The 25772-nt window shown below is 41.2% G+C and overlaps 1 protein-coding gene across 1 annotated transcript in view; it reads right to left on the bottom strand.

The window, feature by feature from the left end:
- LOC124594711 (Down syndrome cell adhesion molecule-like protein 1 homolog) overlaps positions 1-25566 on the bottom strand; it is a 143664-nt gene extending 118098 nt beyond the window's left edge. The window contains exons 1-4 of the mRNA XM_047133079.1: positions 25502-25566; positions 22076-22200; positions 5799-6227; positions 5450-5688 (exon numbers count right to left, since the gene is read on the bottom strand). Coding sequence (XP_046989035.1) covers positions 5450-5688; positions 5799-6227; positions 22076-22200; positions 25502-25566 — 858 coding nt within the window. The remainder of the gene's footprint in view (positions 1-5449; positions 5689-5798; positions 6228-22075; positions 22201-25501) is intronic.
- Positions 25567-25772: the final 206 nt, after the last annotated feature.

Here is a 25772-nt window from a genome sequence, read left to right as displayed (position 1 = left end):
CCGAAAAATAAATGGTCACTGGAAGGGCAGATTTAGCAAACAGAAAAGTAAAAACTACTTTCAGTGAAATTAAAATGTGGAACGTCAACTTAAAGAGTACAATGAGAATTCTAGTGTTAAGTACATAGGAGAGAGTGGATAGCTGGAAACAGTAGACTGAAGGATCCTAGGAGGGAGGACATGTACAGTTACGTGACTGAAGAAGAACTAGCAGCTGAAGTGAAATATATATGGTATCCAGTATTAGAGTCATAGAGTAAACGAAGTTTGGAAAACTTGGACTAAGTGAGGCAGGAGTGGAAGATAACATTCCTATGGAAGTTTTGAAATCGTTGGAGGAAATGGCAAACTAGTGACTATTCAGATTAGCGTGTAGAACTTACGAGGCGGGAGACATATCATCAGACTTTCGGTAAAATGTCATCCACATTATCCTGAAGACAGCAGGGGAAAATAAGTGTGAAAACTATCGCACAACAGAATTTTGGATCATATAACGATCAGTTTGGTTTTTGGGAAGGTAAGGACACGAAGGAGGCAGTTTTGACGTCACCATTGTTAATGGAAACAAGACAGAAGAAAAATCGAGATATCGAGATATGTTCGTAGGATTTGTGAATCTCGCGAAAGAGTTCAACAATGAAAAAAAAAAAAAAAAAAAAGAGAGGAAAGAGCCTTAGTAGAAGACAGATATAATATATCACACTAATACACTAATAAATGTTACGATTTTCATGTAATATTTCTCATATTTAATTCGTTTTTTATTGTCCTTTTATAGCCTGTTAATCCACGTAAAGGATTAGGTATGTATATTTGCATCGAATCAGTTAAATCCAAGCAACGAGTATCTGTCGGTAACTTCCTTTTTAATTCTTATCACAATTGTAGCTTGCCGTCATGGTGTACTTTGTTAAGTGTAGAGGGTTCTTATCAAAGTTGATTGGAAAAGGGTGAGGTAAGCACTCTTCACAATAAAGAGAGGGAGCCAGGGGCGGCGATTTGGCAGCTCCAAGGTTATGAGTTTATGACAGGGCGCCACCTCTAGCTCAGAGGCCAGCCAGCCAGCCAACCCTCCAAGGCACAGAGAATGGAAGGGAGAATTTTTTTTTTTTTTTGCTCCTTAGCTTACAATTTGCTTCAGAGCTTACGAAACAGAAAACATACTTTTACATTTCGTTTTACTGCCTCCACCATGTTAGAGAAGGGCTCCGTTCTTTTTCTCCACATCGGGAAGACAATATCAGCACATTGGAATTTAAAAAAAAAATACTGTCACAGGGCACAAAAATACCACGAACCAACCACTTTTAAAATATTTTCCTTTTCTTTTGGCTCCAATCCGTAGCGTGGGAATACTGTAGGTTCAGAGAGAGCAGTTCATATTGGTGAAGATGTGTTGACGTCAGAGGGGTGGATGTCAGTTTCCCACCTATACTAGAAGGCTGAAACGAAACATTCGATTGGACATATTCTTTGGTAGTAAGGAGTCCCTGGTGGTACTTAGGCCTATGACTGGAAAAGATTAGTGGAAAAGACAGAAACATACTTGTGGTACGAGTTTTCGTGATTTCCACTGGAATACATACGGGGCTCACTTCTTCTCCCTACACTGGGCACTATAGATACCCTGATATGAGACGGACCGGTCCAAGCTGTTTTCGGAATTAACAGATCAAACAGTAGTCTAATTGATCGTGTGTAATTGCAGGGAAGTTTCTGCCTCGGCATGCGGTCATGGACAGCTTCTACGCGGTACTATGCAATTGCAGAATGAGATTCGGCCTTTGCATTCAGCCAAGTACACAGCTTTATGTTTAACTTCTTCCTTTTCAAGTATGAAATTTGTCATCAGATAAGAAATTTGGTGGACGTCTGGTTCCTACTTGTCAAAGTGTAGAGTACTTAGTATGTTCACACCAATAGAATATTCGTTAACTTTGTGATTTGATTGTATGAAAGTTTAATGATACGTTTTGCGTTGAAATGGAGATGTACCGTCGTCTTCATGAACGTAAATATGAACAGGGATTTTTCAGTACCTATTACAGCGTAGGGTAGGATTAGTAGCTTTTACACCAGACGTGTCTGTACAAACAGACCCTTCGTGCACCACATGGCCCGTGGCGTCTCACCAGCAGTCGCACCCATGAGAAGGAAGCACGTATCCTTCATACGGTAAAGTACAGATCAGCTCCGGCAGTTTAGGGAACTCGATGTCGACTCCTTGTTCAGCTCAGGTCATGGTTCATTTCATCCTTAGACTTGCATGCCAATTTTAGTTTTATAGTGCACATTCATTGTTGATTACGAACGGCATATGCCTTCACGAATGAGCGGTAGGAAAACTGTTAAATCACTCTGTTCCTTATCCCTAGCGTTAAAACAGTTTGCCAACAATTAATTAAGTTCTTTTTTAATTACTCTTGGTTATACGCGACTGCAGGCTTTCTCGGCGCATGCCAATGATGAATTCTTCTCGGGTTATCAGGCAAGAGGTGGCGTCGTCTTGTCGCAACGTTTCGATGAGTTTCGTGCCCATCATCTTCTGGCGATGTCGTCACAAGATCATGGATACGAAACTCATCAAACCTTGCGACAAGACGATGCCACCACTCGGCTGATAAACCGAGAAGAATTCATCACTCTTGCTTATATTCACTACTCAATCAGAAGTATCGCTGTAACATGTTTAATGTGCTTTTTTAGTCGGTTCAAGAAGTAAATGAAACCATTAAACATACTACCTGTCTTTCAAGAATCATTTGTATCCTTATACGATTCCTTGGTCTGAGAGAGCCACTGATCGAATTTCACACAAGTATTTTGCTCAGATGCGTATTTTTTCATTAAGTTTGTAGAAAGAGAATATTCATACGTCAAGATTTGCAACATTGGGTTGAATGTCACAGGGATAGTTTATTTCTCGCGTTATCCAATATCCGTTAGATAATTTTGTTACTCATTTAACTTAAGGGTAGTATTCTGGTATTTTACATACACGAACACAACTTGAAGAAACATGAATAAACAAGAATTAGGGAACAATAAGAATTGAAGAACAAAGTACTGGCATTAAAAAGGGTGTAAGACTGGGGCACAACCTTTGTCCCTGCTGTTCAGTTTATACATCGAAGAAACAACGATGTAAGATGTAAGAGTGGGACTGAAATTCATGTTGAAAATATATCAGTGATAAGATACGCTGATGACATTGCTATCATCAGTGAAAGTGAAGAAGAATTACAGGATCTGTTGAATGAAATTAACAGTCTAAAGAGTACAGAATATGTATTCAGAATGAACTGCAGAAAGTCGGAAGTAATGAGGAATAGCAGAAATGAGAATAGCGGTAAAATTGACGTGAAAAGTAGACAAAGGCGTGGAATTCTGCTACCGTAAAAGCAAAATAACAGAAGACGGATGGAGCAAGTACAACTTAAAAGGCAGACTAACACATACAAAAAAGACATTCTTAAAAAACAGAAATCTACTACTATCAAACACGGATCTTAATTTGAAGATTAATGTGAAGAAGACATTTCTGACAATACAAAATTGGAGCACATCGCTGTATTGTACTGTATCATCGACAATGAGAAAACCGTAAAAGAAGAGAATCGAAAGCCGGCCGAAGTGGCCGTGCGGTTAAAGGCGCTGCAGTCTGGAACCGCAAGACCGCTACGGTCGCAGGTTCGAATCCTGCCTCGGGCATGGATGTTTGTGATGTCCTTAGGTTAGTTAGGTTTAACTAGTTCTAAGTTCTAGGGGACTAATGACCTCAGCAGTTGAGTCCCATAGTGCTCAGAGCCATTTGAACCAGAGAATCGAAACATTTGAGATGTGGTGCTACTGAAGACTGCTAGAAATGAAGTAGAGTGATAGCGAAGGAGGAGGTTGTTCGCAAAATCGGGAAATAAAGAACGTACGGAGAACACTGACAAGAATAAGGTACAGGACGAGAGGACATTTCTTGAGACTTTAAGGACAGGTTAAAAAGAGTAGGGGAAGACAAATATTCGAAAACATCCAACAAATAATTAAGGACGGAGGATGCAAGTGCTGCTCGAGATAAGGAGGCCGGTGGACAAGGGAAGAATTCGTGGCGATACACATCAAAATGACGCGTTATGGCTTAAAAAAAATAAAAAAATAAAGAGTTTGCTATTTATCTTGTGAGATATTATAAGCGGAAGTAAATTTCTCCCTACTACTCGATGTTTATTTATCACTGGACTCATGTATCTATGTCTATAGTGTCATTGTAGTTACTCTACTTGAAGTAACTTGCCTATGTAATTACAAATATGAATATCACTTCCCAGAAGAATATAATACCCATATCTTTGATAACTGCAAAATGACCGAAACAGAGTACCATCACGTGTAGGAGTGTGTATAGCAGAGGTATGGACGTTTGGATAACTCATAGAGAGAAGTCAAGTCGAGTGAGTAAACCGTTCAGTTAACAAAAACAAACTTTACTTCTATACTACTACTGCTGGATGTGGCACAATATGATTATATATCTCATAAAAATCACAAACTAAAAATTGATAAATTGGTCGATTATCCTTCTGCTGAAAGGAAAGAGTTCCCGTCCATTACATACTTCTAATCTGCGAAGATGATGTTAAGATCTGGTTTCACCATAATGACTTCGACAGCTATGAAGGTACACTGTTTGCTCTAAGGCATTAGAATTCTATAATTTGATAACCGAAGGCTAGAAGTGCAAAGGAAGACTGCACGTTTGGTTGGTGATGGAACCTTAAAGCGGCAATAATATACGCAGTGTTTATTTATGGCAAATTCATTGTCAGGCCTTCCGTTAATTTTATTCTGCAAAATTTGTATGACTCTTCAAGGATGCAGACTGGTCCTGACATCGTTACTGCCATTCCTTTGCGCTGAGTTTGAAAACCAGTACCTGAAAATCAAGAACCGCAAGAAAGCACATCTCATCTACATTGGCAGACATTTTTCGCCTTCGTTTTTATGTTAGAGGTAACTGGACCTCGAAAGCCAACACGGATGGACCACGAAGTCGAGATAGATCTTGTAACATGAAACAAATATAGGCACAAGTCACACTACCCGTGCCGCTTGCATAGTGCGCTTGCAAAGTGAACAGAAGTGCACCCATATCCTCCATTACTGTTGTCAACGTTAATCAAGCGACTCTAAGCACTGAAAACAGTGAAAGGTATTTGCGTCTGACATAGAAAATAAAGATACGGCTGTCTTTGTTATTAAGCCCTTTTTGTTACAAGTAGTTAATTCGAACCGTTGCCTGCTAATCCGGAAATACTCACTTTGAACACTAATATTAAATTGGAGTTCGAGAGCAGAGGCGTAACATAGGCAGTCTTTTGTTTCTGTCGTGGTTCATTGACGCTTTTGCAGCAGCAAATATCTGTTCATCCGAAACGTTTTGCCTGAAACGTACCTTCCACGTAACGAGAAGACTCTCTGAACTTTTCGTCCTAACTTTCACATCCCTTGGTGGAGATTCAGGGGGCTCTTCCTCTGTGGTTACTGAGAGCACGCTGGTCGCGTTGGACGTTCCAATGGAGTTGCCAGCGAGAGCCCTGAAGTGGTACGCGTGGGCGGGCAGAAGACCCGCCACGGTGACGTTTTGCTGGTCTCCTTGCACCAGCACCTGGGCAACATTCCAATGCCATGTAACTGCCAACAGACACACAAACTGGAAGAAATTACACAACAGTATCAGTCACGGTCAGATTCCATAAAATCTTCAGGCTACAAACCACGGTAACACTCCAGAGACTACGTACCGGAAGTATTTTTGTATTGCACGACGTAGTGCGTGATTCGACTGTTTCCGTCGTACGGTGGTTCCCAGGCCAAGCTAACACTGCGGCTGCTGTAGTTTGAAACATGGAAGTTCACTGGAGTTTCTGGTGGCTCTTGAACTACCAGCAGGATTTCTGATCTGTCTGAACCATATTTGTTAGCAGCAATGCAAACAAAACGTGCTGTATCTGTTCTCTGTAAGCGTTCGAATTCCAGTTTTGCTGCCACTCCATTGGGTAATGCGATCTCCTCTGCAGTAACTCGTTCGTGAAGAGTAGCATCAAAACGGTGGCCATTTTGAAACCAGTTTATGCTGACAGGTTTGTCCCCATCTGCTGTGCAGTCGAGAGTGGCTGAACTTCCTTGTATCGCTGTTATATTTTGAAAGGGTCTGTGGAATCTTGCTGGCACTGAAAATGAAGTGAAACATATCGTTACCGCATAAATTCAAAACACTTATGAAATGAATACTAATGCCACATAATCTAACTATTGCAGAAATTGGATATTAAAACATGGGGGCCACTACAAAAGATTTAAAAAATTCGGTGTTAACATTTTTCAAGTGGTCGCCCCTGTAGATCGTGCACACATACGTGCAATTGAATAAACAGTTCCACTAATTTTGATGAGAGCTCAAATTTTTTGTTAAATAAGTTTAAGAAAAGCAGCTAAAAGTTTTAGGTCCATTGCCAAACATACTTAAAATTTTCCTTCAAGTATGCAATTTGGGGAGAAAAATTAAATTGTACACAAGTACACTATATTGAAATGAATGTAATTTAATATAGAACATTAAGTTAAATTTATAACACCTACACCTTCAAGTTCATTAAGCACGACACATTATCACGACGTACAAATTTACCGTGATTAGATTATTTTAAATTTTTTTCAGAAATAAAAATGACAATTATTAAAAAGAAAAACCAGTTTCTCTTTTCAGTAACTACAATCTGCATATTATTTTCTTATCACTGTACTAAAATAATGAGATATCTCGAACAGAATGACATCTTCCATACCAAGCGGAATGGATTCCGAAAACATTGCAAACCTAACTCGCGCTTTTCTCACATGACACACTGATAGCCTTGTGTCAAGACAAGCAGGCGTATGCAGTACTTCATTATTTCCAAAAGGTATTTGATTCAGTACCGCACCTACACTTTTTGTGCAAAATACCATCACGTGGGGTAGCAAGTGAAATTTTTGTCTGGACTGTGGATATCTTGGCGGGGAGGACGCAACATGTTATCTTGGAAGGAGATTCACCATTAGATGTAGAAGTAACTTAGTGTGTGACCCAGAGAGGTGTGATGGGATTCTTGTTGTTCATGTTCTATATTAATGACCCTGCAGACAATATTAACAGTAACCTCAGAGTATTCACAGCTGATGGAGTTATCTATAATGAAGTACTGTCTAAACGAAGCTGCATAAATATTCAGTCAGATCTTGTTAAGATTTCAAAGTGGTGCAAAGATTGGCAATTTGCTTTAAATGTTAAAAAACGTAAAACTGTGCACTTCACAAAACGAAAAACCACTGTATCCTATGACTGCAATATCAGCGAATCACTGTTGAAATCGACCACCTCACACAAACACCTGGGAGTAACATTTTGTAGAGGTTTGAAATAGAATAATCACTTAGGCTCAGTCAAGTGTAGAGCAGACTTGGGTTGATTGGTAGAATACTGGGGAAGTGCAGTCTACTAAGGAGACTGCTTATAAATCACTAATGCATCAGTTTCTGAATATTGCTCAAGTGTGTGGGACCCATACGAAATAGGATACTGAACGTATACAGAGAAGGGCAGCACGAATGGTCAAAGGTTTGCCTGATCCGTGGGAAAGTGTCACAGAAATCTATTGTTTCAAGAACAGATTTTAAATGATGACTCTTGGAATATACTACAACCGGCTATGTAACGCTCACATAAGAATCCTGAGGATAAGATTAGAGTAATTATAGTACGCGCAGAAGCATTCAAATAATCATTCTTCCCGCATTCCAAACGTGATTACAGCGGGAAGAAATCCTAGTAGCTGGTTCGATGGGGCATACCCTCTGCCGTGCACTTCACCGTGGTTTGTAGAATGTAGATGTAGGTGTAGATATAGATTATTGCTTCTTGAAATAGTGTAGTATGACGAGGAAATGCTTGCTAATGTCGATATTTGATGTAAATTTGAAATTCCATGTACAGTTTGTATTCTCATTGTAAGAAACGAATCTTTTGTGCAAGGGCAGACAGCTCGCACCTAAACAATCTTCAGCATTCTTTTGGGCTATTTAGAGCTGACTGTCGACTATGACATATTGCATTAATAGTAAAGCTGTTACGTTCTTGAGAAACGATGCAGAAGCTATATGGTTTTATCAGACAACATATGCATGGTAGGAAGAAACAATGTGAAAAGCTTGTAAGGGTGTTGCAGGAAAAGTTGTGCTGAGAAAAACTGTTAAGAAAAAAATCGATAAGTTGCGCCATTACCAATGAATTAGCTAATGAGGTTGTCGCACGCAAATTCATGGCAAAATATGTTGTTCGTTTGGTTTCCTCAAACCGAACAAACGCAATTTTTGCTCACCTACCCTAAATTTATCGCTTCCGAACAAGGCACTTTTTAACTGGTAATCAGCGTTTAAACGAGTTGTAACTCACTGACCCCCAGATGTATGTGCATTACCGTATTTTAGAATGTGCTAGTACTTGAATTTGCATGTGCAACGACCTGATTGGCTAATTTCAATAACTCGGATATGCAACGTAACGAATATTTTCTTAACACCTATTTCTCGGCACAACCTTCTGTGGAGGTTACAGTCTTACCAGTTTCTGACCATCCTGTATGTTTAATATAAATTCAGTAATATATTTTAGAACAAAAATGGTTGATCATTCATTGATTAATTTATTCCGAAAGTAATATCACTAGTAACTGCTATTAAAGTTAAGAAAATGTATCAGTATTTGTAGATTATAGAATGATTGAGAGTAAAAATTATCATGTAGTTAACTTTTCCTCTTTATATGGTTCTAGAAGCCATGATAAAGTTTCTACCATATTTACATATCGATACATAACGAACATATATATCTGAGTGGATGAAGTCTGGTTTTCCTCTCTCCCAGACAGATTCTGTGGAGTCAGAAAATTGCCACTCCAGATGGGGGCTTTGTTCTTTAGCGCCCGTGCTCGCACGCTCGCACACACACACACACACACACACACACACACACACACACACACAACAGCAAGGAGCTGTAGTTTCTGTGGTCTTGGGTCCTAAGAATAGTTTTGATGCAGCTCTGCAGCCTACTCTCTCCTTCGCAAACCTCTTCATCTGCAACCCGCATCCTTTCGAACCTGCTTACTGTATGCATCTCTTAGTCTCCCTATACAATTATTACCCCCTAAACGTCTCTCAGTACTGAATTGGTGCTCCAATGACATCTCAGAACGTGTCCTATCAACCGTCCTTTTAGTGAAGTTGTGCCACAAATTTCTTTCCTCACCAATTCTATTCAGTACTTTCTCATTAGTTACATGATCTACCAATCAAATTTTCGGCATTCTTCTGCAGCACCAAATTTCAAAACCTTGTATGCTCTTCTTGTCTGATCTGTTTATGGTCTGTCTTTCGCTTCTATGCAATGCTACCCACCAGACAAATACCCGCAGGAAAGATTTCCTAACATTTAAATGCATATCTGACGTTAATGATGTCATAGTCAGTCTACATTCTACATTATCTCTAATTCGGAGATCATCACTTCTTTTACTGCCCAAATACCAAAACATTGTTGTGTACTACTTCATACACAATGGTAAGGGAAGGTGAGCTACAGATCGTTGCAGCAGCTGTCTTCGTAGGAAAGCTGGACAGAAGCAGAAATGATTAGCTAACAAGATAACACAGTAAACACAACTTTTGTTTAACTTGCAGCTTCCTCACAGCATTGCGAAGAAACTTTACAAAAGAACAAACTGCAGTATAGTCCAGCCTTTACAAGAAGCAACTTGCCTCTCTTCTTGAAACGGTGTACCGTAGGTCTCTAGAAGTGCGTAGCGTTCCAAAAGATTGGAAAATGGCACAGGTCATCACCGTTTTCGAGAAGGGACGTCGAACAGATGTGCAGAACTATAGACCTATATCTCTAACGTCGATCAGTTGTAGAATTTTGGAACACGTATTATGTTCGAGTATAATGACTTTTCTGGAGACTAGAAATCTACTCTGTAGGAATCAGCATGGGTTTCGAAAAAGACGATCGTGTGAAACCCAGCTCGCGCTATACGTCCACGAGACTCAGAGGGCCATCCCTACACAGGGGTTCCCAGGTAGATGCCGTGTTTCTTGACTTCCGCAAGACGTTTGATACAGTTCCCCACAGTCGTTAACTGAACAAAGTAAGAGCATATGGACTATCAGACCAACTGCGTGATTGGATTGAAGAGTTCCTAGATAACAGAACGCAGCATGTCATTCTCAATGGAGAGAAGTCTTCTGAAGTAAGAGTGATTTCAGGTGTGCCACGGCGGAGTGTCGTAGGACCATTGCTATTCACAATATATATAAATGACCTTGTGGATAACATCGGAAGTTCACTGAGGCATTTTGCGGATGATGCTGTAGTATATCGAGAGGTTCTAACAATGGAAAATTGTACTGAAATGCAGGAGGATCTGCAACGAATTGACACAGGGTGCAGGGAGTGGTAATTGAATCTCAATGTAGACAAGTGTAATGTGCTGCGAATACATAGAAAGAAAGATCCTTTATCATTTAGCTACAATATAGCAGGCCAGAAATTGGAAGCAGTCAATTTCATAAATTATCTAGGAGTAGGCATTAGGAGTGATTTAAAATTGAATGACCATATAAAATTAGTCGTCGGTAAAGCAGATGCCAGACTGAGATTCATTGGAAGAATCCTAAGGAAATGCAGTCCGAAAACAAAGGAAGTAGGTTGCAGTACACTTGTTCGCCCACTGCTTGAATACTGCTCACCGATGTGGGATCGGAACCAGATAGGGTTGATAGAAGAGATGGAGAAGATCCAACGGAGAGCAGCGGGCTTCGTTACAGGATTATTTAGTAATCGGGAAAGCGTTACGAAGATGATAGACAAACTCCAATGGAAGAATCTACAAGAGAGACGCTCAGTAGCTCGGTATGGGCTTTTGTTGAAGTTTGGAGAACATGCCTTCACCGAGGAGTGAAGCAGTATATTGCTCCCTCCTACGTATATCTCGCAAAGAGACCATTAGGATAAAATCAGAGATTAGAGCCCACACAGACGCATACCGACAATTTTTCTTTCCACGAACAATACGAGACTGGAATAGAAGAGAAAACCGATAGAGGTACTCACGGTACCCTCCGCCACACTCCGTCAGGTGGCTTGCGGAGTATGGATGTAGATGTAGAAGAGCATCGCGTAATCTGAGGGGCCCCTGCTACTAAATCACGAACAAAATGTCTGAAGCTGAGTAAGACTGAAGACTGTCAGGACTGCTACTGAGACTGCTCGTGTAGCTGCCGGCTGCCATCCTACATCGCGCCGTCAGAGGGCGCTCGTAGTCGGAGCCTCTGAAGGCGTGGCTCAGTGGATCCGCTGGGTCCCCACAAGACCGTTTGGGCGTCTGTCGAAAACGTGCGTTTCCGCTGCCAAATGTGAGGCGCCGATGGGCGTGGTCTCGATCTGTGATACCACAAACATCTACATCTAAGTCTACACACATACTCCGCAAGCCACCGTACGATGCCTGACGGAAGGCACCTTGTACCACAACTGGTCGTTTCCTTTCCTGTTGCACTCGCAGACAGAGCGACGGAAAAACGACAGGCTATAAGCCTCCATAGGAGCCCTAATTACTCGTATTTTATCTTCGTGGTCCCTACGCGAAATGTATGTTGGCGGTAGTAGGATAGTTCTGCAGTCAGCTTCAAATGCCGGTTCTCTAAATATTCTCAGTAGTATTCTTCGAAATGAATGTCTTCTTCCTTCCAGGAATTCCCATTTGCGCTTCCGAAGCATATCCTTAACACTTGCATACTGATAAAGCGTACTGGTCACAAATGTAGCAGCCCGCCTCTGAACTGCTTTGATGTCCTTCAATCCGACCTGGCGCCCATCCCAAATACTCGAGTGGTACTCAAGAACAGGTCGCACTAGCGTTCTGTATGCTGTCTCCATTATAGGCGAGCCACAACTTCCTGAAATTCTCTCAATGAACTGAAATCCACCGCCCGCCTTCCCTGCCACAGGCCTGACACGCTCGTTCCACTTCATATCACTTTGCAACGTTACGCCCAGATATTTCACCGACGTGACTGTGTGAAGCAGTACACTACTAACGATGTATCCAACATTACGGGTTTGTTTTCCCTACTCAATTAACTTACATCTTTCTACTTTAAGAGCCAGCTGCCATTCATCAGATCAACCACGTGCGACGACCTCGATGACTAACTTTAATTGCTCGGAAATTCAACGTATCGAATTTTTTTCCATAAATTTTATTTCTGAGCACAACCATGTCTCGAGCACCCTTACAAGCTTTTTAGACAGTTTGTGATCCCCTTGTATGTTTAATATAAATTCAGCAATCCATTTTAGAACAAAAATTGTAAAGAAGCCATTGATTAATTTACCTACTACTCGTTTGCTAATCTAATTCCCTCAGCATCGGCTCATTTAACTCTACTATATACCGTTACCCTTACTTTGCTTTTTTCGACGTTAGTCTTATGCCCTCCTTCCAAGACACTGTCCATTCCCTTCAACTGCCCTTCCAAGTCCCTTATTGTCTCTTAGAGAACTACAATATCATCGTCAAAACTCAAAATTTTTATTTCTTCTCACTGAACTTTAATTACTTCTCCAAATTTTGGTTTGGTTTCCTTTAATACTTCCTCAATGTACAGATTGAATAACATTGGGTATGGGCTATAATCCTGTCTCATTCCCGTCTAAAGAATGTTTTCCCTTTCATGTCCCTCGACTTTTATAACTGCTGTCTGGTTTCTACACAAGTTGTAAGCAGCAATCTGCTCCCTGCATTTTACTCCTACTACCTTCAGAATTTCACAGTGTATTCCAGTTAAAATTGAGAGAATTTTTCTCAAAGTCTACAAATGTTATAAATTAGATTTGCCTTTCCTGAACCAATCTTCTTTTGCCTCGCGCGTTGCTACATTTCTCTGCAAAACCAAACTGATCTTCTCTAATGTCGGCTTCTACCAGTTCTTTCCTGTTTCAACTCCATACTAGAGTTCAATAGTTTGGTCAGCGAGTGATGGTGTGCTATTATCTCTTCAACCGAAGACCAGAGGTTTCCCATAAATGAGCGATCTATAGAATGTACTGGTTGCGGTGTCGAACGTCAACTGTATTGAGGTAAGTCGACACGGACGGAACAACATACAGTATTGCGTTATCTTCCTGAAAGATAGCATCAAGAGACCTCGAAAATAGGGCCCTGCGAGCAGCCTTAACACTTCAGAAATGTAATGGCTGCAGTATAAATTACTGGCTGTGCGAACCAGAGGTAATGGTGTGCACCCGATGGCACCCCATACCAATAAGCATGCTCCTGGGTCTGCATGACTATAGCGAATGCAGTCTTACATAGTTTCTGACCGCCAGCTCTTCACCTACGTGGATACTCTGCAAGTCACACTCAATTGCCTGGTGAGATTTCATCGAACCACCTTTACAATAATTCTCTATTATTCCAATCTTGAACAGCGCGTGGAAAAAACGAACACGTGTATCTTTAAATGCGAGCTGTTATTTCCTATCTTTTATTATGATGATCGTTTCTCCCTATGTGGGTCAGCGTCAACAAAATATTTTCGCATTCGGAGGAGAAAGTTGGTGATTGGAATTTCGTGCAAAGATTCCGCTGCAACGGAAAACGCCTTTGTTTTAATGATCTCCACGCCAAATCCCGTATCATGTAAATGACTCTCTTTCCCCTATTTCACGATGAAACAAAACGTGCTTCCTTCCTTTGAGCTTTCTCGATGTACTCCGTTAATCCTATGTGGTAAGGATCTCAGACCGCGCAGCAGTACGCCAAAAGCGTAGTGTAGGCAGTAGATCTGTGTCCTGCAAATAAAACGCAGTCTTTCGTTTGCCTTCCCCACTACATTTTCTATGTGTTCTTTCCAAATGAAGTTGTTTGTAATTGTAATTCCTAGATATTTAGTTGAATTTACGGCCTTTAGATTTGATTTATTTATTGTCTAAAAGAAATTTAACTGATTCCTTTCAGCATTCACATGTATGACCCCACACTTTTCGTTATTTAGGGTCTACCGCCAATTTTTGGACAATACAGAAATCTTACATAAATCGTTTTGCAATTTGCTTTCATCTTCTGATGACTTTACTAGACGATAAACGACAGCATCATCTGCAAACATCCTAAGATGGCTGCTCAGATTGTCTCCTAAATCGCTTATACAGATAAGAAACAGCAGAGGGCCTATAACTCTACTTTGGGGAATGCTAAAAATCACTTCCGTCAGTTACTACGAACCGTGACCTGTCTGACAGGAAATCACGAATCCAGTCACGTAACTGAGACGATATTCCACAAACAGGCAATAGCACTACAGGCCGCTTATGTGGTACTGCGTTAAAACTCTTCTATCTAGAAAGACGAATCAATTTGAAATCCCTTGTCAATAGCACAACACTTCATGTGAGTTAAGAGCTGATTGCGTTTGACAAGAACAATGTTTTCTAAATCCGTGTTGACTGTGTGTCAACAGACCATTGTCTTCGAGGTAAATCAGAATATGTCTTCCAAAATCCTACTGCATATAGACATTAGTGACATGAACCTGTAATGTAGTGGATTACTCCTACTACCTTTCTAGAATATTGGTGTGGTCTGTGCAAGTTTCCAGTCTTTGGGTACAGATCTTTCGTCGAGCGAGCTGTTGTGCCTGACAGTTAAGTTTGGAGCTATTGCATCAGAATAATCTAAGAGGAACGTAGTCGGTATAGAGTCTGGACCGGAAGACTTGTCTATTATTAAGGGAAGAAATACTGAAAGACATGGAGCAGTGCAGTGAACTACATGTAGTATTTCTTTACTTCGGAAAGTATCTGACTCTGTTCCACGTCTAGGATTATTATCAAAATTTCTGTTGTACTGGGTATGAAGCGAAATTTGTGACTGGACTCGTGATTTTTTGGTAGAAAGGATGCAGTTATCTTGGATAGAGCCACCAATAGATGAAGTAACGTTGGGCGTGCCCGAGAGAAGTGTGTTGAGACGCTTACTGTTCACGTTCTTGGTTCGTGAGTCATCAACTGATGTGGAAGTAACTTTTGGTGTGCCCCAGACAAGTAATAGTAACCTCGGACTTTTTCTAAATAATAGAATTATCTACAATGAAGTGCTGCCTGGAAAAACCTGCAGAAATATTCAGTCAGATTTTGATAAGATTTCACAGTAGTAAGATTATTTACTTGCTTTAAATGTTCAATCATGTAAAATTGTGAACTTCACAAAAGGAAGAAACATAGTATCCTATGACTACAGTATCAGAGAGTCACTGTTGGAATCCGCCAACTCATACAAATACCTGGGAGTAGTACTTCGTAGGATATGAAATGGAATTTTCTCGTAGGCTGAGTCGTGAGTAACGCAGGTGGCAGACTTCGGTTTATTGGTAGAATACTGGGGAAGTGCAGTCTACGAAGGAGTATTCTTACAAATCACACGTGCGACCAGTTCCTGAATATTGTTCCAGTGTTTGGCACCCATGCCAAAAATAGGACTAACAGGGGACACTGAACATATACAGAGAAGGGCAGTATTAGTGGTTACAGGTTTGTTACGGGGATGCTGAAGACACTGAACTGCCATACTCTTCAAGACAGACGTAAACTACCCTGAGAAAGCATTCTTATAGACTTCCAACAACCGACCATAAATGATGACACTGGGAATATACTCCAAAACCGTACGAACCTCTCCCGTGATGGTCGTGACGACAAAATTAGTTTAATCATATCACCCAAGAAGGCATTTAAACATTCATTCTCGCATCCATATATAAATGGAACTGGTGAGAACTGTAATAACTGGTACAATGGGACATAGCCTCTTCGCAGTGATTTGCGGAGTACAGATGCAGATGAAGATGTAGATGTAGCTCGTGGTGCTGTACACAGAACTAGATCTCGTAGGAAGAGACGATACAGTGTCACTCCCGCGTCCATAGTTGCCATCTCCAGTCTGCGCACTTACCTGCTGCTGCATCAAGGGATGCAGCACCCGTGGCCTCTTTTCTTACAGCCCGTTATGTTCATGACTTCGTCGCACTGTCCGTTTGGACAATTTGTTTGCTACACATAAATGAGTTTCCTCACTTGAGGGTCGGGACGTTTCTATACGGACGAGCGAGCAGATCTTGAATGACGCTGAATATGGATCTCCGTATGCGTTTGACAATCATCTGGTCCACATCAACAGGAGAAGCGATATAGAGTACTGATAAATCACAGTCTCGATATGCTGGGTTATGGCCGCTGTCGAATTCTCTCACTGGCTGGTAGAAGGTTCTCCTTCTTACATGAGGCAAAATGTAACCTCCTCACACGCAGGTAACATTCAAATGCATTGTGTGTTACTCCTACCTACTTCCTGTGGTTGCACTGCATGCATTGGCACACTGCCCCCCTACTTTTATCTGAGATAAGTACGTCGAATAAAATTAAAAAAAAAAAGAAAGGTGCAGTTCTACAGATCTTACAACAGTTCTAAAGAACCCACGAGGTAACTGGAGGGCTATTCACGACAGAGAATAGAAATACTCTACATAGAAATAATATTGCAGCAAATACATGGGTAGCTGTAAATATAATTTACTTTCCTATTCGGTACAGGCTAAAGTCGAGGACATACCTAGCTTGCCACAATCCGAAGGACGCCAAAAGAAAACCTGTTAGTTTAAAACTATAGAACCAAGTTAATATAACGATTCATGTTTTTACTGTAGAAGTAATTTTCGTTTAAAATTCTTTGGAAAAGCAGTAAAAAGACTTGTACGTTGCCTGACAAAAAAGTGAAGGATCCAGAAGACGGAACGGAATCAGACTCTACGTATTCTGATAGTGAGTCATATTACTCTGAAAAAAGAAGAAGGTGGCCACACCGCGAAGCAATTATCCGAATGCAACGGTAATTGATAGATGTGAAGTAGATATAAAGATACAGAAATGATTAAAATTTCGGGATAATGGGATGGTTTTTTCAAGAAAAAGAGTCACGAACTGAATATGTCAGTAACCCGTTGGTCCATGTCAGGTCCTTACGGAAGCATTTATTAGGCTTGTTGGTTGTCCTCCTCATGGATATCGTGCCAAAGTCCGTCCAACCAGAGCGTTAGATGAATACCAAGCTCGTTGGAGTGCATTGTCCATAATGCTCAAAACGTTCTTAATTGGCGAGAGACCCGGCAACCTTGCTGGGCAAGCAAGGTAGGGATTGTCAAGCACGGAGTCAGGCAGTAGAAACTGTCGCTGTGTTTAGCCGGGCGTTGTCTTGCTGATATGTAAACCCAGAATGGATTGCCATGAAAGGCAACGAAACGAAGCGTAGAGTATCGTCGAGATACCGCTGTGCAGGAAGGATGTAGCGGAGCGCAACCAAATAGAGCCTCATATGAACAAAAATGGCACCACAGACACTTAGTCCCGGTTGCTGTGCCGTATAGGAGGCGACGGTGTGTTTGGTAACCCACGTCCGTCTGGGGCGGTTCCAGACTCATCTCCGCTCGTCACCGGGGCTAAATTCTCAGTGCAACTCGTCGCTAAAGACAGTCAATGAGATTCCAGGCCAAAGACCTTTGGAGACTCTACAGACAGCGGTAGGATATCAACTTGACCCGACAACAAGGAGTGGTGGTCTGTGGTGTGCCACTTCTTTTCACAGCAGGACCCCTTTGGTTGTCATCTGCGGCACCCTACAGCACAATGGTGCGTTGACGATATTCTACGTTCCGTTCGGGGTGTCCTTCATGGCAAGTTATCCATATCAGCAAGATAACGCCCGCCCGAACACAGCGACAGTTAATACCGCTTGACTTCGTGCTTGCAACCTCTACGTTAACCAGCAAGGTCGCCGAATGTCTCACCAGTTGAGAAAGTTTGGATCATTATGAGCAGTGCCCTCTAGCCAGCTCGGTATTTTGACTATAAAACGCGTCAATTGGGCAGGATTTTGTACGATGTCCTTCAGGAGGACATCCGACAACTCTGCCAATCACTGCCAAGCCGAGTAACTATATGCATAAGGGCCAGAGGTGGACCAATGCGTTACTGACTTGCTCAGTTTGTGAAACACTTTCTCTTGAATGAATCGCAATTTTTCTGAAACTGTAATCATTTTTTTGTCTGTTCATGTACATCACATCTACCAATTTACGTCCCTTTCGGATACTTTCTTCATGTTGCGACGTTTTTTTTTTTCTTTTAGAGTGCATTTCAGTAATTAAAAACTCGAGTGAAATGTACAAATAACTTGGCAATATGGTCCCGCGTATGAGTCTGGCGTTGAAACTCCTCTGACCTGGATACATGAACTGACTGGGTTTCAATGGGTCGTTGTATCTTCTCTTGAGCCAAAACGCCGACAACTGTTGTAACTGGTCCCTGACATCTTGACATACTGGCAAGGTGGATGAGCTCTGTCCTGTTAAAAAATGATACCACGATGTTCACATGTAGAGGTAACATACGAGGGCGTAGAAACGTCTGCGACCCATCCTCGTACTGTCAGAGTTCCCTTAATCATTATCTGCCATGACCTGAAGTCATAACCAGTGACTCCCCACACCGTGATGCTAGGAGTAACACCGCTGTGCTTCTCCAAAACATTGGAAGAGTGGGACCTCTCCCCGGGACGATACTATATTAGCCAACGATGGTCGTCTGGGGCAATGCAGCACCACGATTCATTGCTGTACTCAGTGCGACATCATACATCGGAAAAAAAGAAGATTCAAATGGCTCTGAGCACTATGGGACTTAACTTCTGAGGTCATCAATCACCTAGAACTCAGAACTACTTAAACCTTACTAACCAAAGGACGTCACACACATCACACATATCCATGCCCGAGGCAGGATCCGAACCTGTGACCGTAGCGATCGCATGGTTCCAGGCTATAGCGCCTAGAAGCGCTCGGCCACTATAGCTGGCCATACATCAGCAGTCCACGTTTCTAAGTCACAGCACAAGCCGAAACGCATCCGTTTGTGCTGTGAAGTTAACGGCAGCCTACACATGGAATGGCAACTCCCTAACCCGGCTGCTCCTAATCGCCGACTGGAGTCGCAGGATAGCGAAAAGGCTAAATGTATTCTGGGTAAATTAGTTCGATCCTCTATCGTAGTGATATCACGTGATGTCATTGACCATGAATGCATGACATCACACGCCACACCCCATTAGCCATGACAGCATCATCATGATGTGAGAATCATGCCCCCATCGTATGTGGTGTCACTCATAACAAAACAGGCCACGCCTCATTTCTTGGTATGCTGGTGGCCATTAAAGCGTAACTGCCAATCGCATCTCAGTATTTTAACAGTCATTAAAATGAAATGGTAAGTCACAATGTAGGCTCAGAGTCGCCATCTTGTCCATGTTCAGAAGTATGCTAATGATTTGAACACTTTATGCCATGTTCAGAAACTGTTTATCAAAAACTTCGCACAAAGTGAGTAACTTAGTATTTCCACATCTAAAATAAGTTCCATCAAAACATACATACACACACACACACACACACACACACACACACACACACACACACACACGATGCTTATGCAATGAACTCCATAATTTGATGTCTGTACAACTTGGTGCCTTACACCACAACAGACTCCCAAATTAAATATTTGCACATCCAAATAAAATAACAGATAATTGTCAGTTCTCACAATGCTACAATCTAAAACGTCTGCAAAAATTTGTCAACATCACAATAATGCAACGTTAATGTCAAGTGTCACAATGTTATTCACACACACCCACCCACCCACCCACCCACCCACCCACCCACCCCCCCACACACACACACACACGCATAAAGTGATGTCGAAAACAGTGCCCTCATGCTATTTATAAACATAAATTCCCACAAAACACATAAGGCTAAAAAATATCATTCGAAGCAGGCAACTGACATTGTATTTTTGGCCTATATGAACCTTATACAAAAACCCACCTGCCCAAGCCTATAACTGCACAAAAGATTTGTTTACTAAAATTCTATCCTAAGCAGACATGCATACAAACACGTAGGCAGTATGAATTACTGGCAACTGCTGGAAGAATGGAATTAGTATGTGACGCGTAAAGTGTGGCTGAATTTTCAAATTAACTGTCACCCACAATGCTAATTCCACTTCTGAATCGTCACTCAACAGATCTGTATGAAAACAAAATGCTAAGCAGTCATGTGAGTGTTATTTCTAGGCATAACTGAGGCTATATACCAAAATGGACCTGACCATCCCTAGAACTGCACAAAACATACGTGGGCTAAGGTGGTTTGGTAAAGTGGCAAGCAAAAATACACAATTACTGTCTGTGATAGTCGACTACTGCAAGAGGCAAGTGATATATTGCTACTAACACGTCTAATCACATGCCTAAAACATAACTGTTAAATTAGGTGCCATGATGCTAATTTCACATCTAGATACGTGAAGATACTGAATTTTTCAGTGATTCATCGAGTAACGAGGGGGGAGTGAGGAGGAGGAGGAGAAGGAGAGGTGAAATACAGGAAATACTATAAAATTATAATCAATGACATTGACTGACTAATATTGCCTTGCATTACATTTGATCCAGGCCTATTGTCGTGAGATAATTGCTCGCATAAATGTATTGCTGACAAAACTTGTAGGTTATGTAGCACTAGTCAACGACTGATGTTCGACATCTGTACTACACTTCAACCGTTCTAAAGCTGCCCAAGTCGACTGTTGGGAAAAAAGACAGTGAACTGGATATGCGAAGGAACAACCAAAGCTAAACCAAGATCTGGCAGGGTTCACGTAATGACGGACAGGGACCGTCCAGCACTGGAGAGGGTGTTTGTAAAAAATCGCATGAAATCAGCGGAAGGAGTGCCTCGTGACTTCCAAAGTGCTACTAGCAGTCCAGCTAGCACAGTGACTGCTCGCATGGAATTAAAAAGAGTGTGTTACGGTGATCGGGCAGCTCCCCACGAGCCACGTGTTTCTGCAGTCAGTGCTATGCAGTGTTTGAGGTGGTGCACAGGGCAACGCCACTGGACAAGTAAGGCGGGAAACTAGTGATTTGTAGTGATGAGTCACACTATAGCCTGTGTCAGTCTGATGGAAGGTTCTGGATTTGGCTGATGCCTGGAGAAAGTTATCTGTCACAATGTGCAGTGCCAATGGTAAAGGTGATATTATGGTATTGGGGTGTTTCTCGTAATTAGTGTGTGGTTCCCCTACTGTACTGAAAAAAAACAGTAAATTCGAAAGGTTATCAAAACATTTTACAGCACTGCATATGTGCAGTAGAGGAACAGTTCAGAGACTGTATCGGCATCATACTGCACCCTATCATAAAGCAGCATCAATGAGTCAATGCCTTGTGAACGCCTCCCGCCGGAGGTTCGAGTCCTCCCTCGCGCTTGGGTGTGTGTGTTGTCCTCAGCATAAGTTAGTTTAAGTTAATTTAAGTAGTGCATAAGCCTAGGGACCGATGACCTCAGGCGTTTGGTCCCTTAGGAATTCACACACAGCTGAACAGCTTGTGAACGATAACATTCCTGAAATGGACTGGCCTTCCCAGAGCCCAAACCTGAATCCAATGGAATATTTATGCAATGACTTTGAATGTCGACTTCGCTCGACACCCCAGCGCGCAACATTATTAGGTTCCTGGTTTGTCGCTTGAGGAGGATTGAGATGCCACTCTTCCAGACATCCAGGCACGTCACTGAAAATTCCCCCAGAAGAGTTCAACTAGTCTTAACTAACATGCGTGGTAACAACACTAAACATGAATAACGCTAATACGTCTGATGGTCTTCCACAGAGAATTGCAATTCTAATCATTCAAATACCCGCCAATGGTTTGTACGTGTGCGAAGCTGCACTGACATTCTGCTTTTTCCTGGATGCTTCACTTTTTATATCATGTAGTTAATATATTTGATGCATACTTACCGCGCACATCAAGGTGGACGACTTTACTAAGACCAATTCCAAACCCATTGGTAGCTTGGCACAAGAAATGTCCCTTGTCCACTGAGCGGGCGCTATGAATACATAGGCTGCCATTGTCCAAAATTCTGAAACAAACAACTTGCGTAAGAGCAGTTACATGCACAAAATAATGCAGGAATTTGTTTCTTTTGGCACGCACATGAAGTAAAACGTAACATTGAAGGAAACGATTCTACCGTATAAAGAAGTATTCTGGGCACAATTGAATGTTGTGAGATCATCAAAAAATGTTAAAAAATATGAGGAGGGAGAAACGTGCAGATTCCGATTTGCAACTGACTGAGAAAATAACTTACATATGATACTAGAGGACTGCGATTCAAATCGCTTTTGCAAATTCATGAAGAACAGTCGTGTAGTTTCTACACATACGATAAATAAAAAGCTAGGATGGTTACAGATCCAATCATTATGTTTGTTCCTCATGTCCGATACTTTACTCAGATAGTGAAGAGTTGGATGCGAAATGTCTATCAGTGGTGCAGTATGTGATCAGTTTAGTAGTTTAATGCAGAAAATTCCTAGTATCATTTTGGTGTTGCTATAGACACGACAAGTGTTGAACTGTGTGTCCCTCTGTTCTTGACTACAGAGGCTTTCCAGGGCCGCCGGACTCGTTATTTTATCTCTGGAGACACATTTGAGACTGCAGGATACACGACCTCTACCGGAACCGGCTCACGTGAAAGCAATTTTTCATTTTCTTCTCTGAATTAAGTCTCCTCGACTCACATACGAGGAATAGAAATACTTAACGATTTACAATCAAAAGATTACGATGAAGATATACTTTAATAAAAGAGGAAGGATCCATTATATGAGACTCCCCAAAACTTTACACATGTTTTGAAAGTGTAGGGTTCGAGTCGCGATAATACTAAAAATTTTCGTCTTTTCAATTCAGGCTCAAACAACCCACAAGCAGTGAATAATTTCGCGATCTACCAAGTGACCGTGCATAGTTAACAATCCGACAGGTGCCGTGTTCAAATATCCGTCCAGCACAAATTTTACGTCACGTCATTTCATGCTTAAACATGTACGAACTTTTTTACTTGTGAATGAAAACATAATAAACATCTTTTGTCATTTGTTTCGAGACAATAGTTGCTGGATGCCAGTCCTGGCCCAGAACAAAAATTTCCGTCTTGTAGTTTAACGTAGAGGCTTAATAACTGATGCTAAATTAGATATTTCATCTACCTTCAGGGTTAATCGTTAGTGGCGTTTGGTAGTGTACTCGAGTCCAGAGCAGCTTTGCTTACGTTAGTTGACATTGGTTATAGATATTGAGTTTGAATTGATATCCATAAAAAAACCGTTAATCTTATTATTTAATGTTGAAACATGTGCAAAACTAGCTTCCATGAATAGCTAAGAAATCTGATGTCATATTTATCCTGGATTACAAGAGACTGTTGAATTGCACATGGATCAATGTGACGTGACTCGTGCAGTGAAATTATTAGTGGTACGCTCATCGTGTTGAAGTTTCTATAACCACATGATTCTGGTAACTGTAGTCTATCTGTTTGATTCATGGTTAATAAATGGTTGGAAAACCTTTAAGGAGCAGTAATACTTTGAATATAGATTTAACTAATGATTAATTAGTGATTTATGTGATAGAGTTACGCGTGTTAGTTATTTCAGATATGGTAACATTTATGAAATATCATGTATTGTAATAAATTTGAGTTCACAAGCCTTAAAGACTGTCCCATCTCTAATAACGTGTTTCCCGTTATTTGAAATACCGTGATACTATTTTAATCTGGAGTGACTGTCATAACGAGCAGTGTTCTTTAACGGTCACTAGTTCTAAACATTTTCTGCTGCCAAAGAACTATACCGAAAATAGACGACCTGCAAGAAAGTTACTTTGTTTGGGTTGCAAGAAAACAAAGTGGAACGTAATTCGGATCGTTCGGATACTTTGGAATACGATAGTACTATCACTAAGTCCCTCCTTCCGGTAAGGGTCTGGTATTGACTTTTTCCTCAGCAGTGCTTTTCAGTATTTCATTATTTCTTTGTTAACGGGTCCGATAAAATGATAAAAACCATCGGTAGCTCCACATTTCAAGTGATCAATATTTGTTCTTCTCTGTTTTTCCGATGGTCCAAATTTCGCTTTCATACAATGCTTTATACCAGACGTAAACCCTCAGGAACATCTTCGGGATTTTCTTTTTGATAACTGACTCAAATAGAACTGTTTTACTGCAGAAACCTTTTTTCACCTATATCAGTCTAATTCTGATGTCTTACTTTTTTTCAGCTGTACCGTGTAACGTTACTTTTCAGACAGGAGAATTCTCTCACTTTCTGTATAACAGTGTTGTTCACAATTTTGATATTATGCACGTTTGTTACTCTAACTACGTTACATTGCCTTGGTTTTGTCTATCAATAAACGATATTCTTGCTAAGTAATCTGCGCATTCCTCTCAACATTTAACATTCCATTGACCCAGCCGTCTAGCTTTACGTTCTGAGATGTCATCCTTTGTCTCTGAACAGTCATAATTGTGCATGGGACCATACCATGTTCACTGTGGTCTCTAAGCGACTTCTGCTCACCAACACATGACGTATGCCGTCTCATATCTATATTTTGCCAGGAAGATCCAATGCCTCCGCATCAATATGGGGCTTCAGATATTTTGTGTAGCAAGTAGTATTTGAACAGAGAAAAGCATAGAGCATCACTGTTGCAAGTCCAGCTGACATACGTTTAACGCCTAACAATCCCCGGAACTTTGAGCTGACGTGGGTGTTCGACCTATCCCTCGCTATGCACTTTTCCGAATCTTCCAGAGCACGTCAACATTGTTTAGGCCAACCGAACCCGTTCACCAGATAACATGACGGAGTACGTTAGCTAGTTTCTCTTTTCTCTTTCAGTTTTTCACACATACGAAACATTTATTTGTCCCAATTAGTATATAGCATAAATTGTTACTGAAAATTACATTTTCAGTACTGGCATTGATCAATTCCTACAATCAGAACGATTTGATTCTTCAGTGCTTTTGAGTGGGTATCCAGTTATTTTCTTCCATCGATTTAGGGAAACAGACTGCGAGGGAAAGAGACGAGTGAAGTATTCCGAGGTATAGCAGAACCATAGATTCGAAACCTGAAAACGTCTGTCAACCTTGGTACTTTGCAGGTTTACACTCTGCAGTCCATGGCGCACCATGTTATGCAAAACAAATCGTTGTCACCGTCATGCAAGATTCAACTACTCGCAGCATCCCAAAGACTTCATTTCCCATGTGTTTACTTTCTAAAATGTGTGATGGAAGACAACGCTTTACGAACGAGGCCACGTTTCCTCTCAACGAAAAGATGAGTACTCACAAGTGCCGCATTTGGAGGTCGAAGAAATAGCCAAAGATATTTAAATTTTCTGGTGATTCTTCCATAGCTTTGTGAAGTAAGTTGTGAAGGTGCAAGGGGATACTAAATTGTCGTATAAAAGAAAACTCTTTTGGTTCCCAGCTACATTGCCTGTCTCTCAAAGTGAGTAACAATGCAAGCAAATATATCTAAAATAGATTGATGTACTACTGTACTCTAGGTTCGATGACTGAAATGTACTTGACGCACAGATTCTCAAAGCGCATTTTTG

The sequence above is a fragment of the Schistocerca americana genome, chromosome 2, assembly GCF_021461395.2.
Source record: "Schistocerca americana isolate TAMUIC-IGC-003095 chromosome 2, iqSchAmer2.1, whole genome shotgun sequence".
Lineage (NCBI taxonomy): Eukaryota > Metazoa > Arthropoda > Insecta > Orthoptera > Acrididae > Schistocerca > Schistocerca americana.
This window is presented reverse-complemented; position numbering and strand designations above follow the sequence as displayed.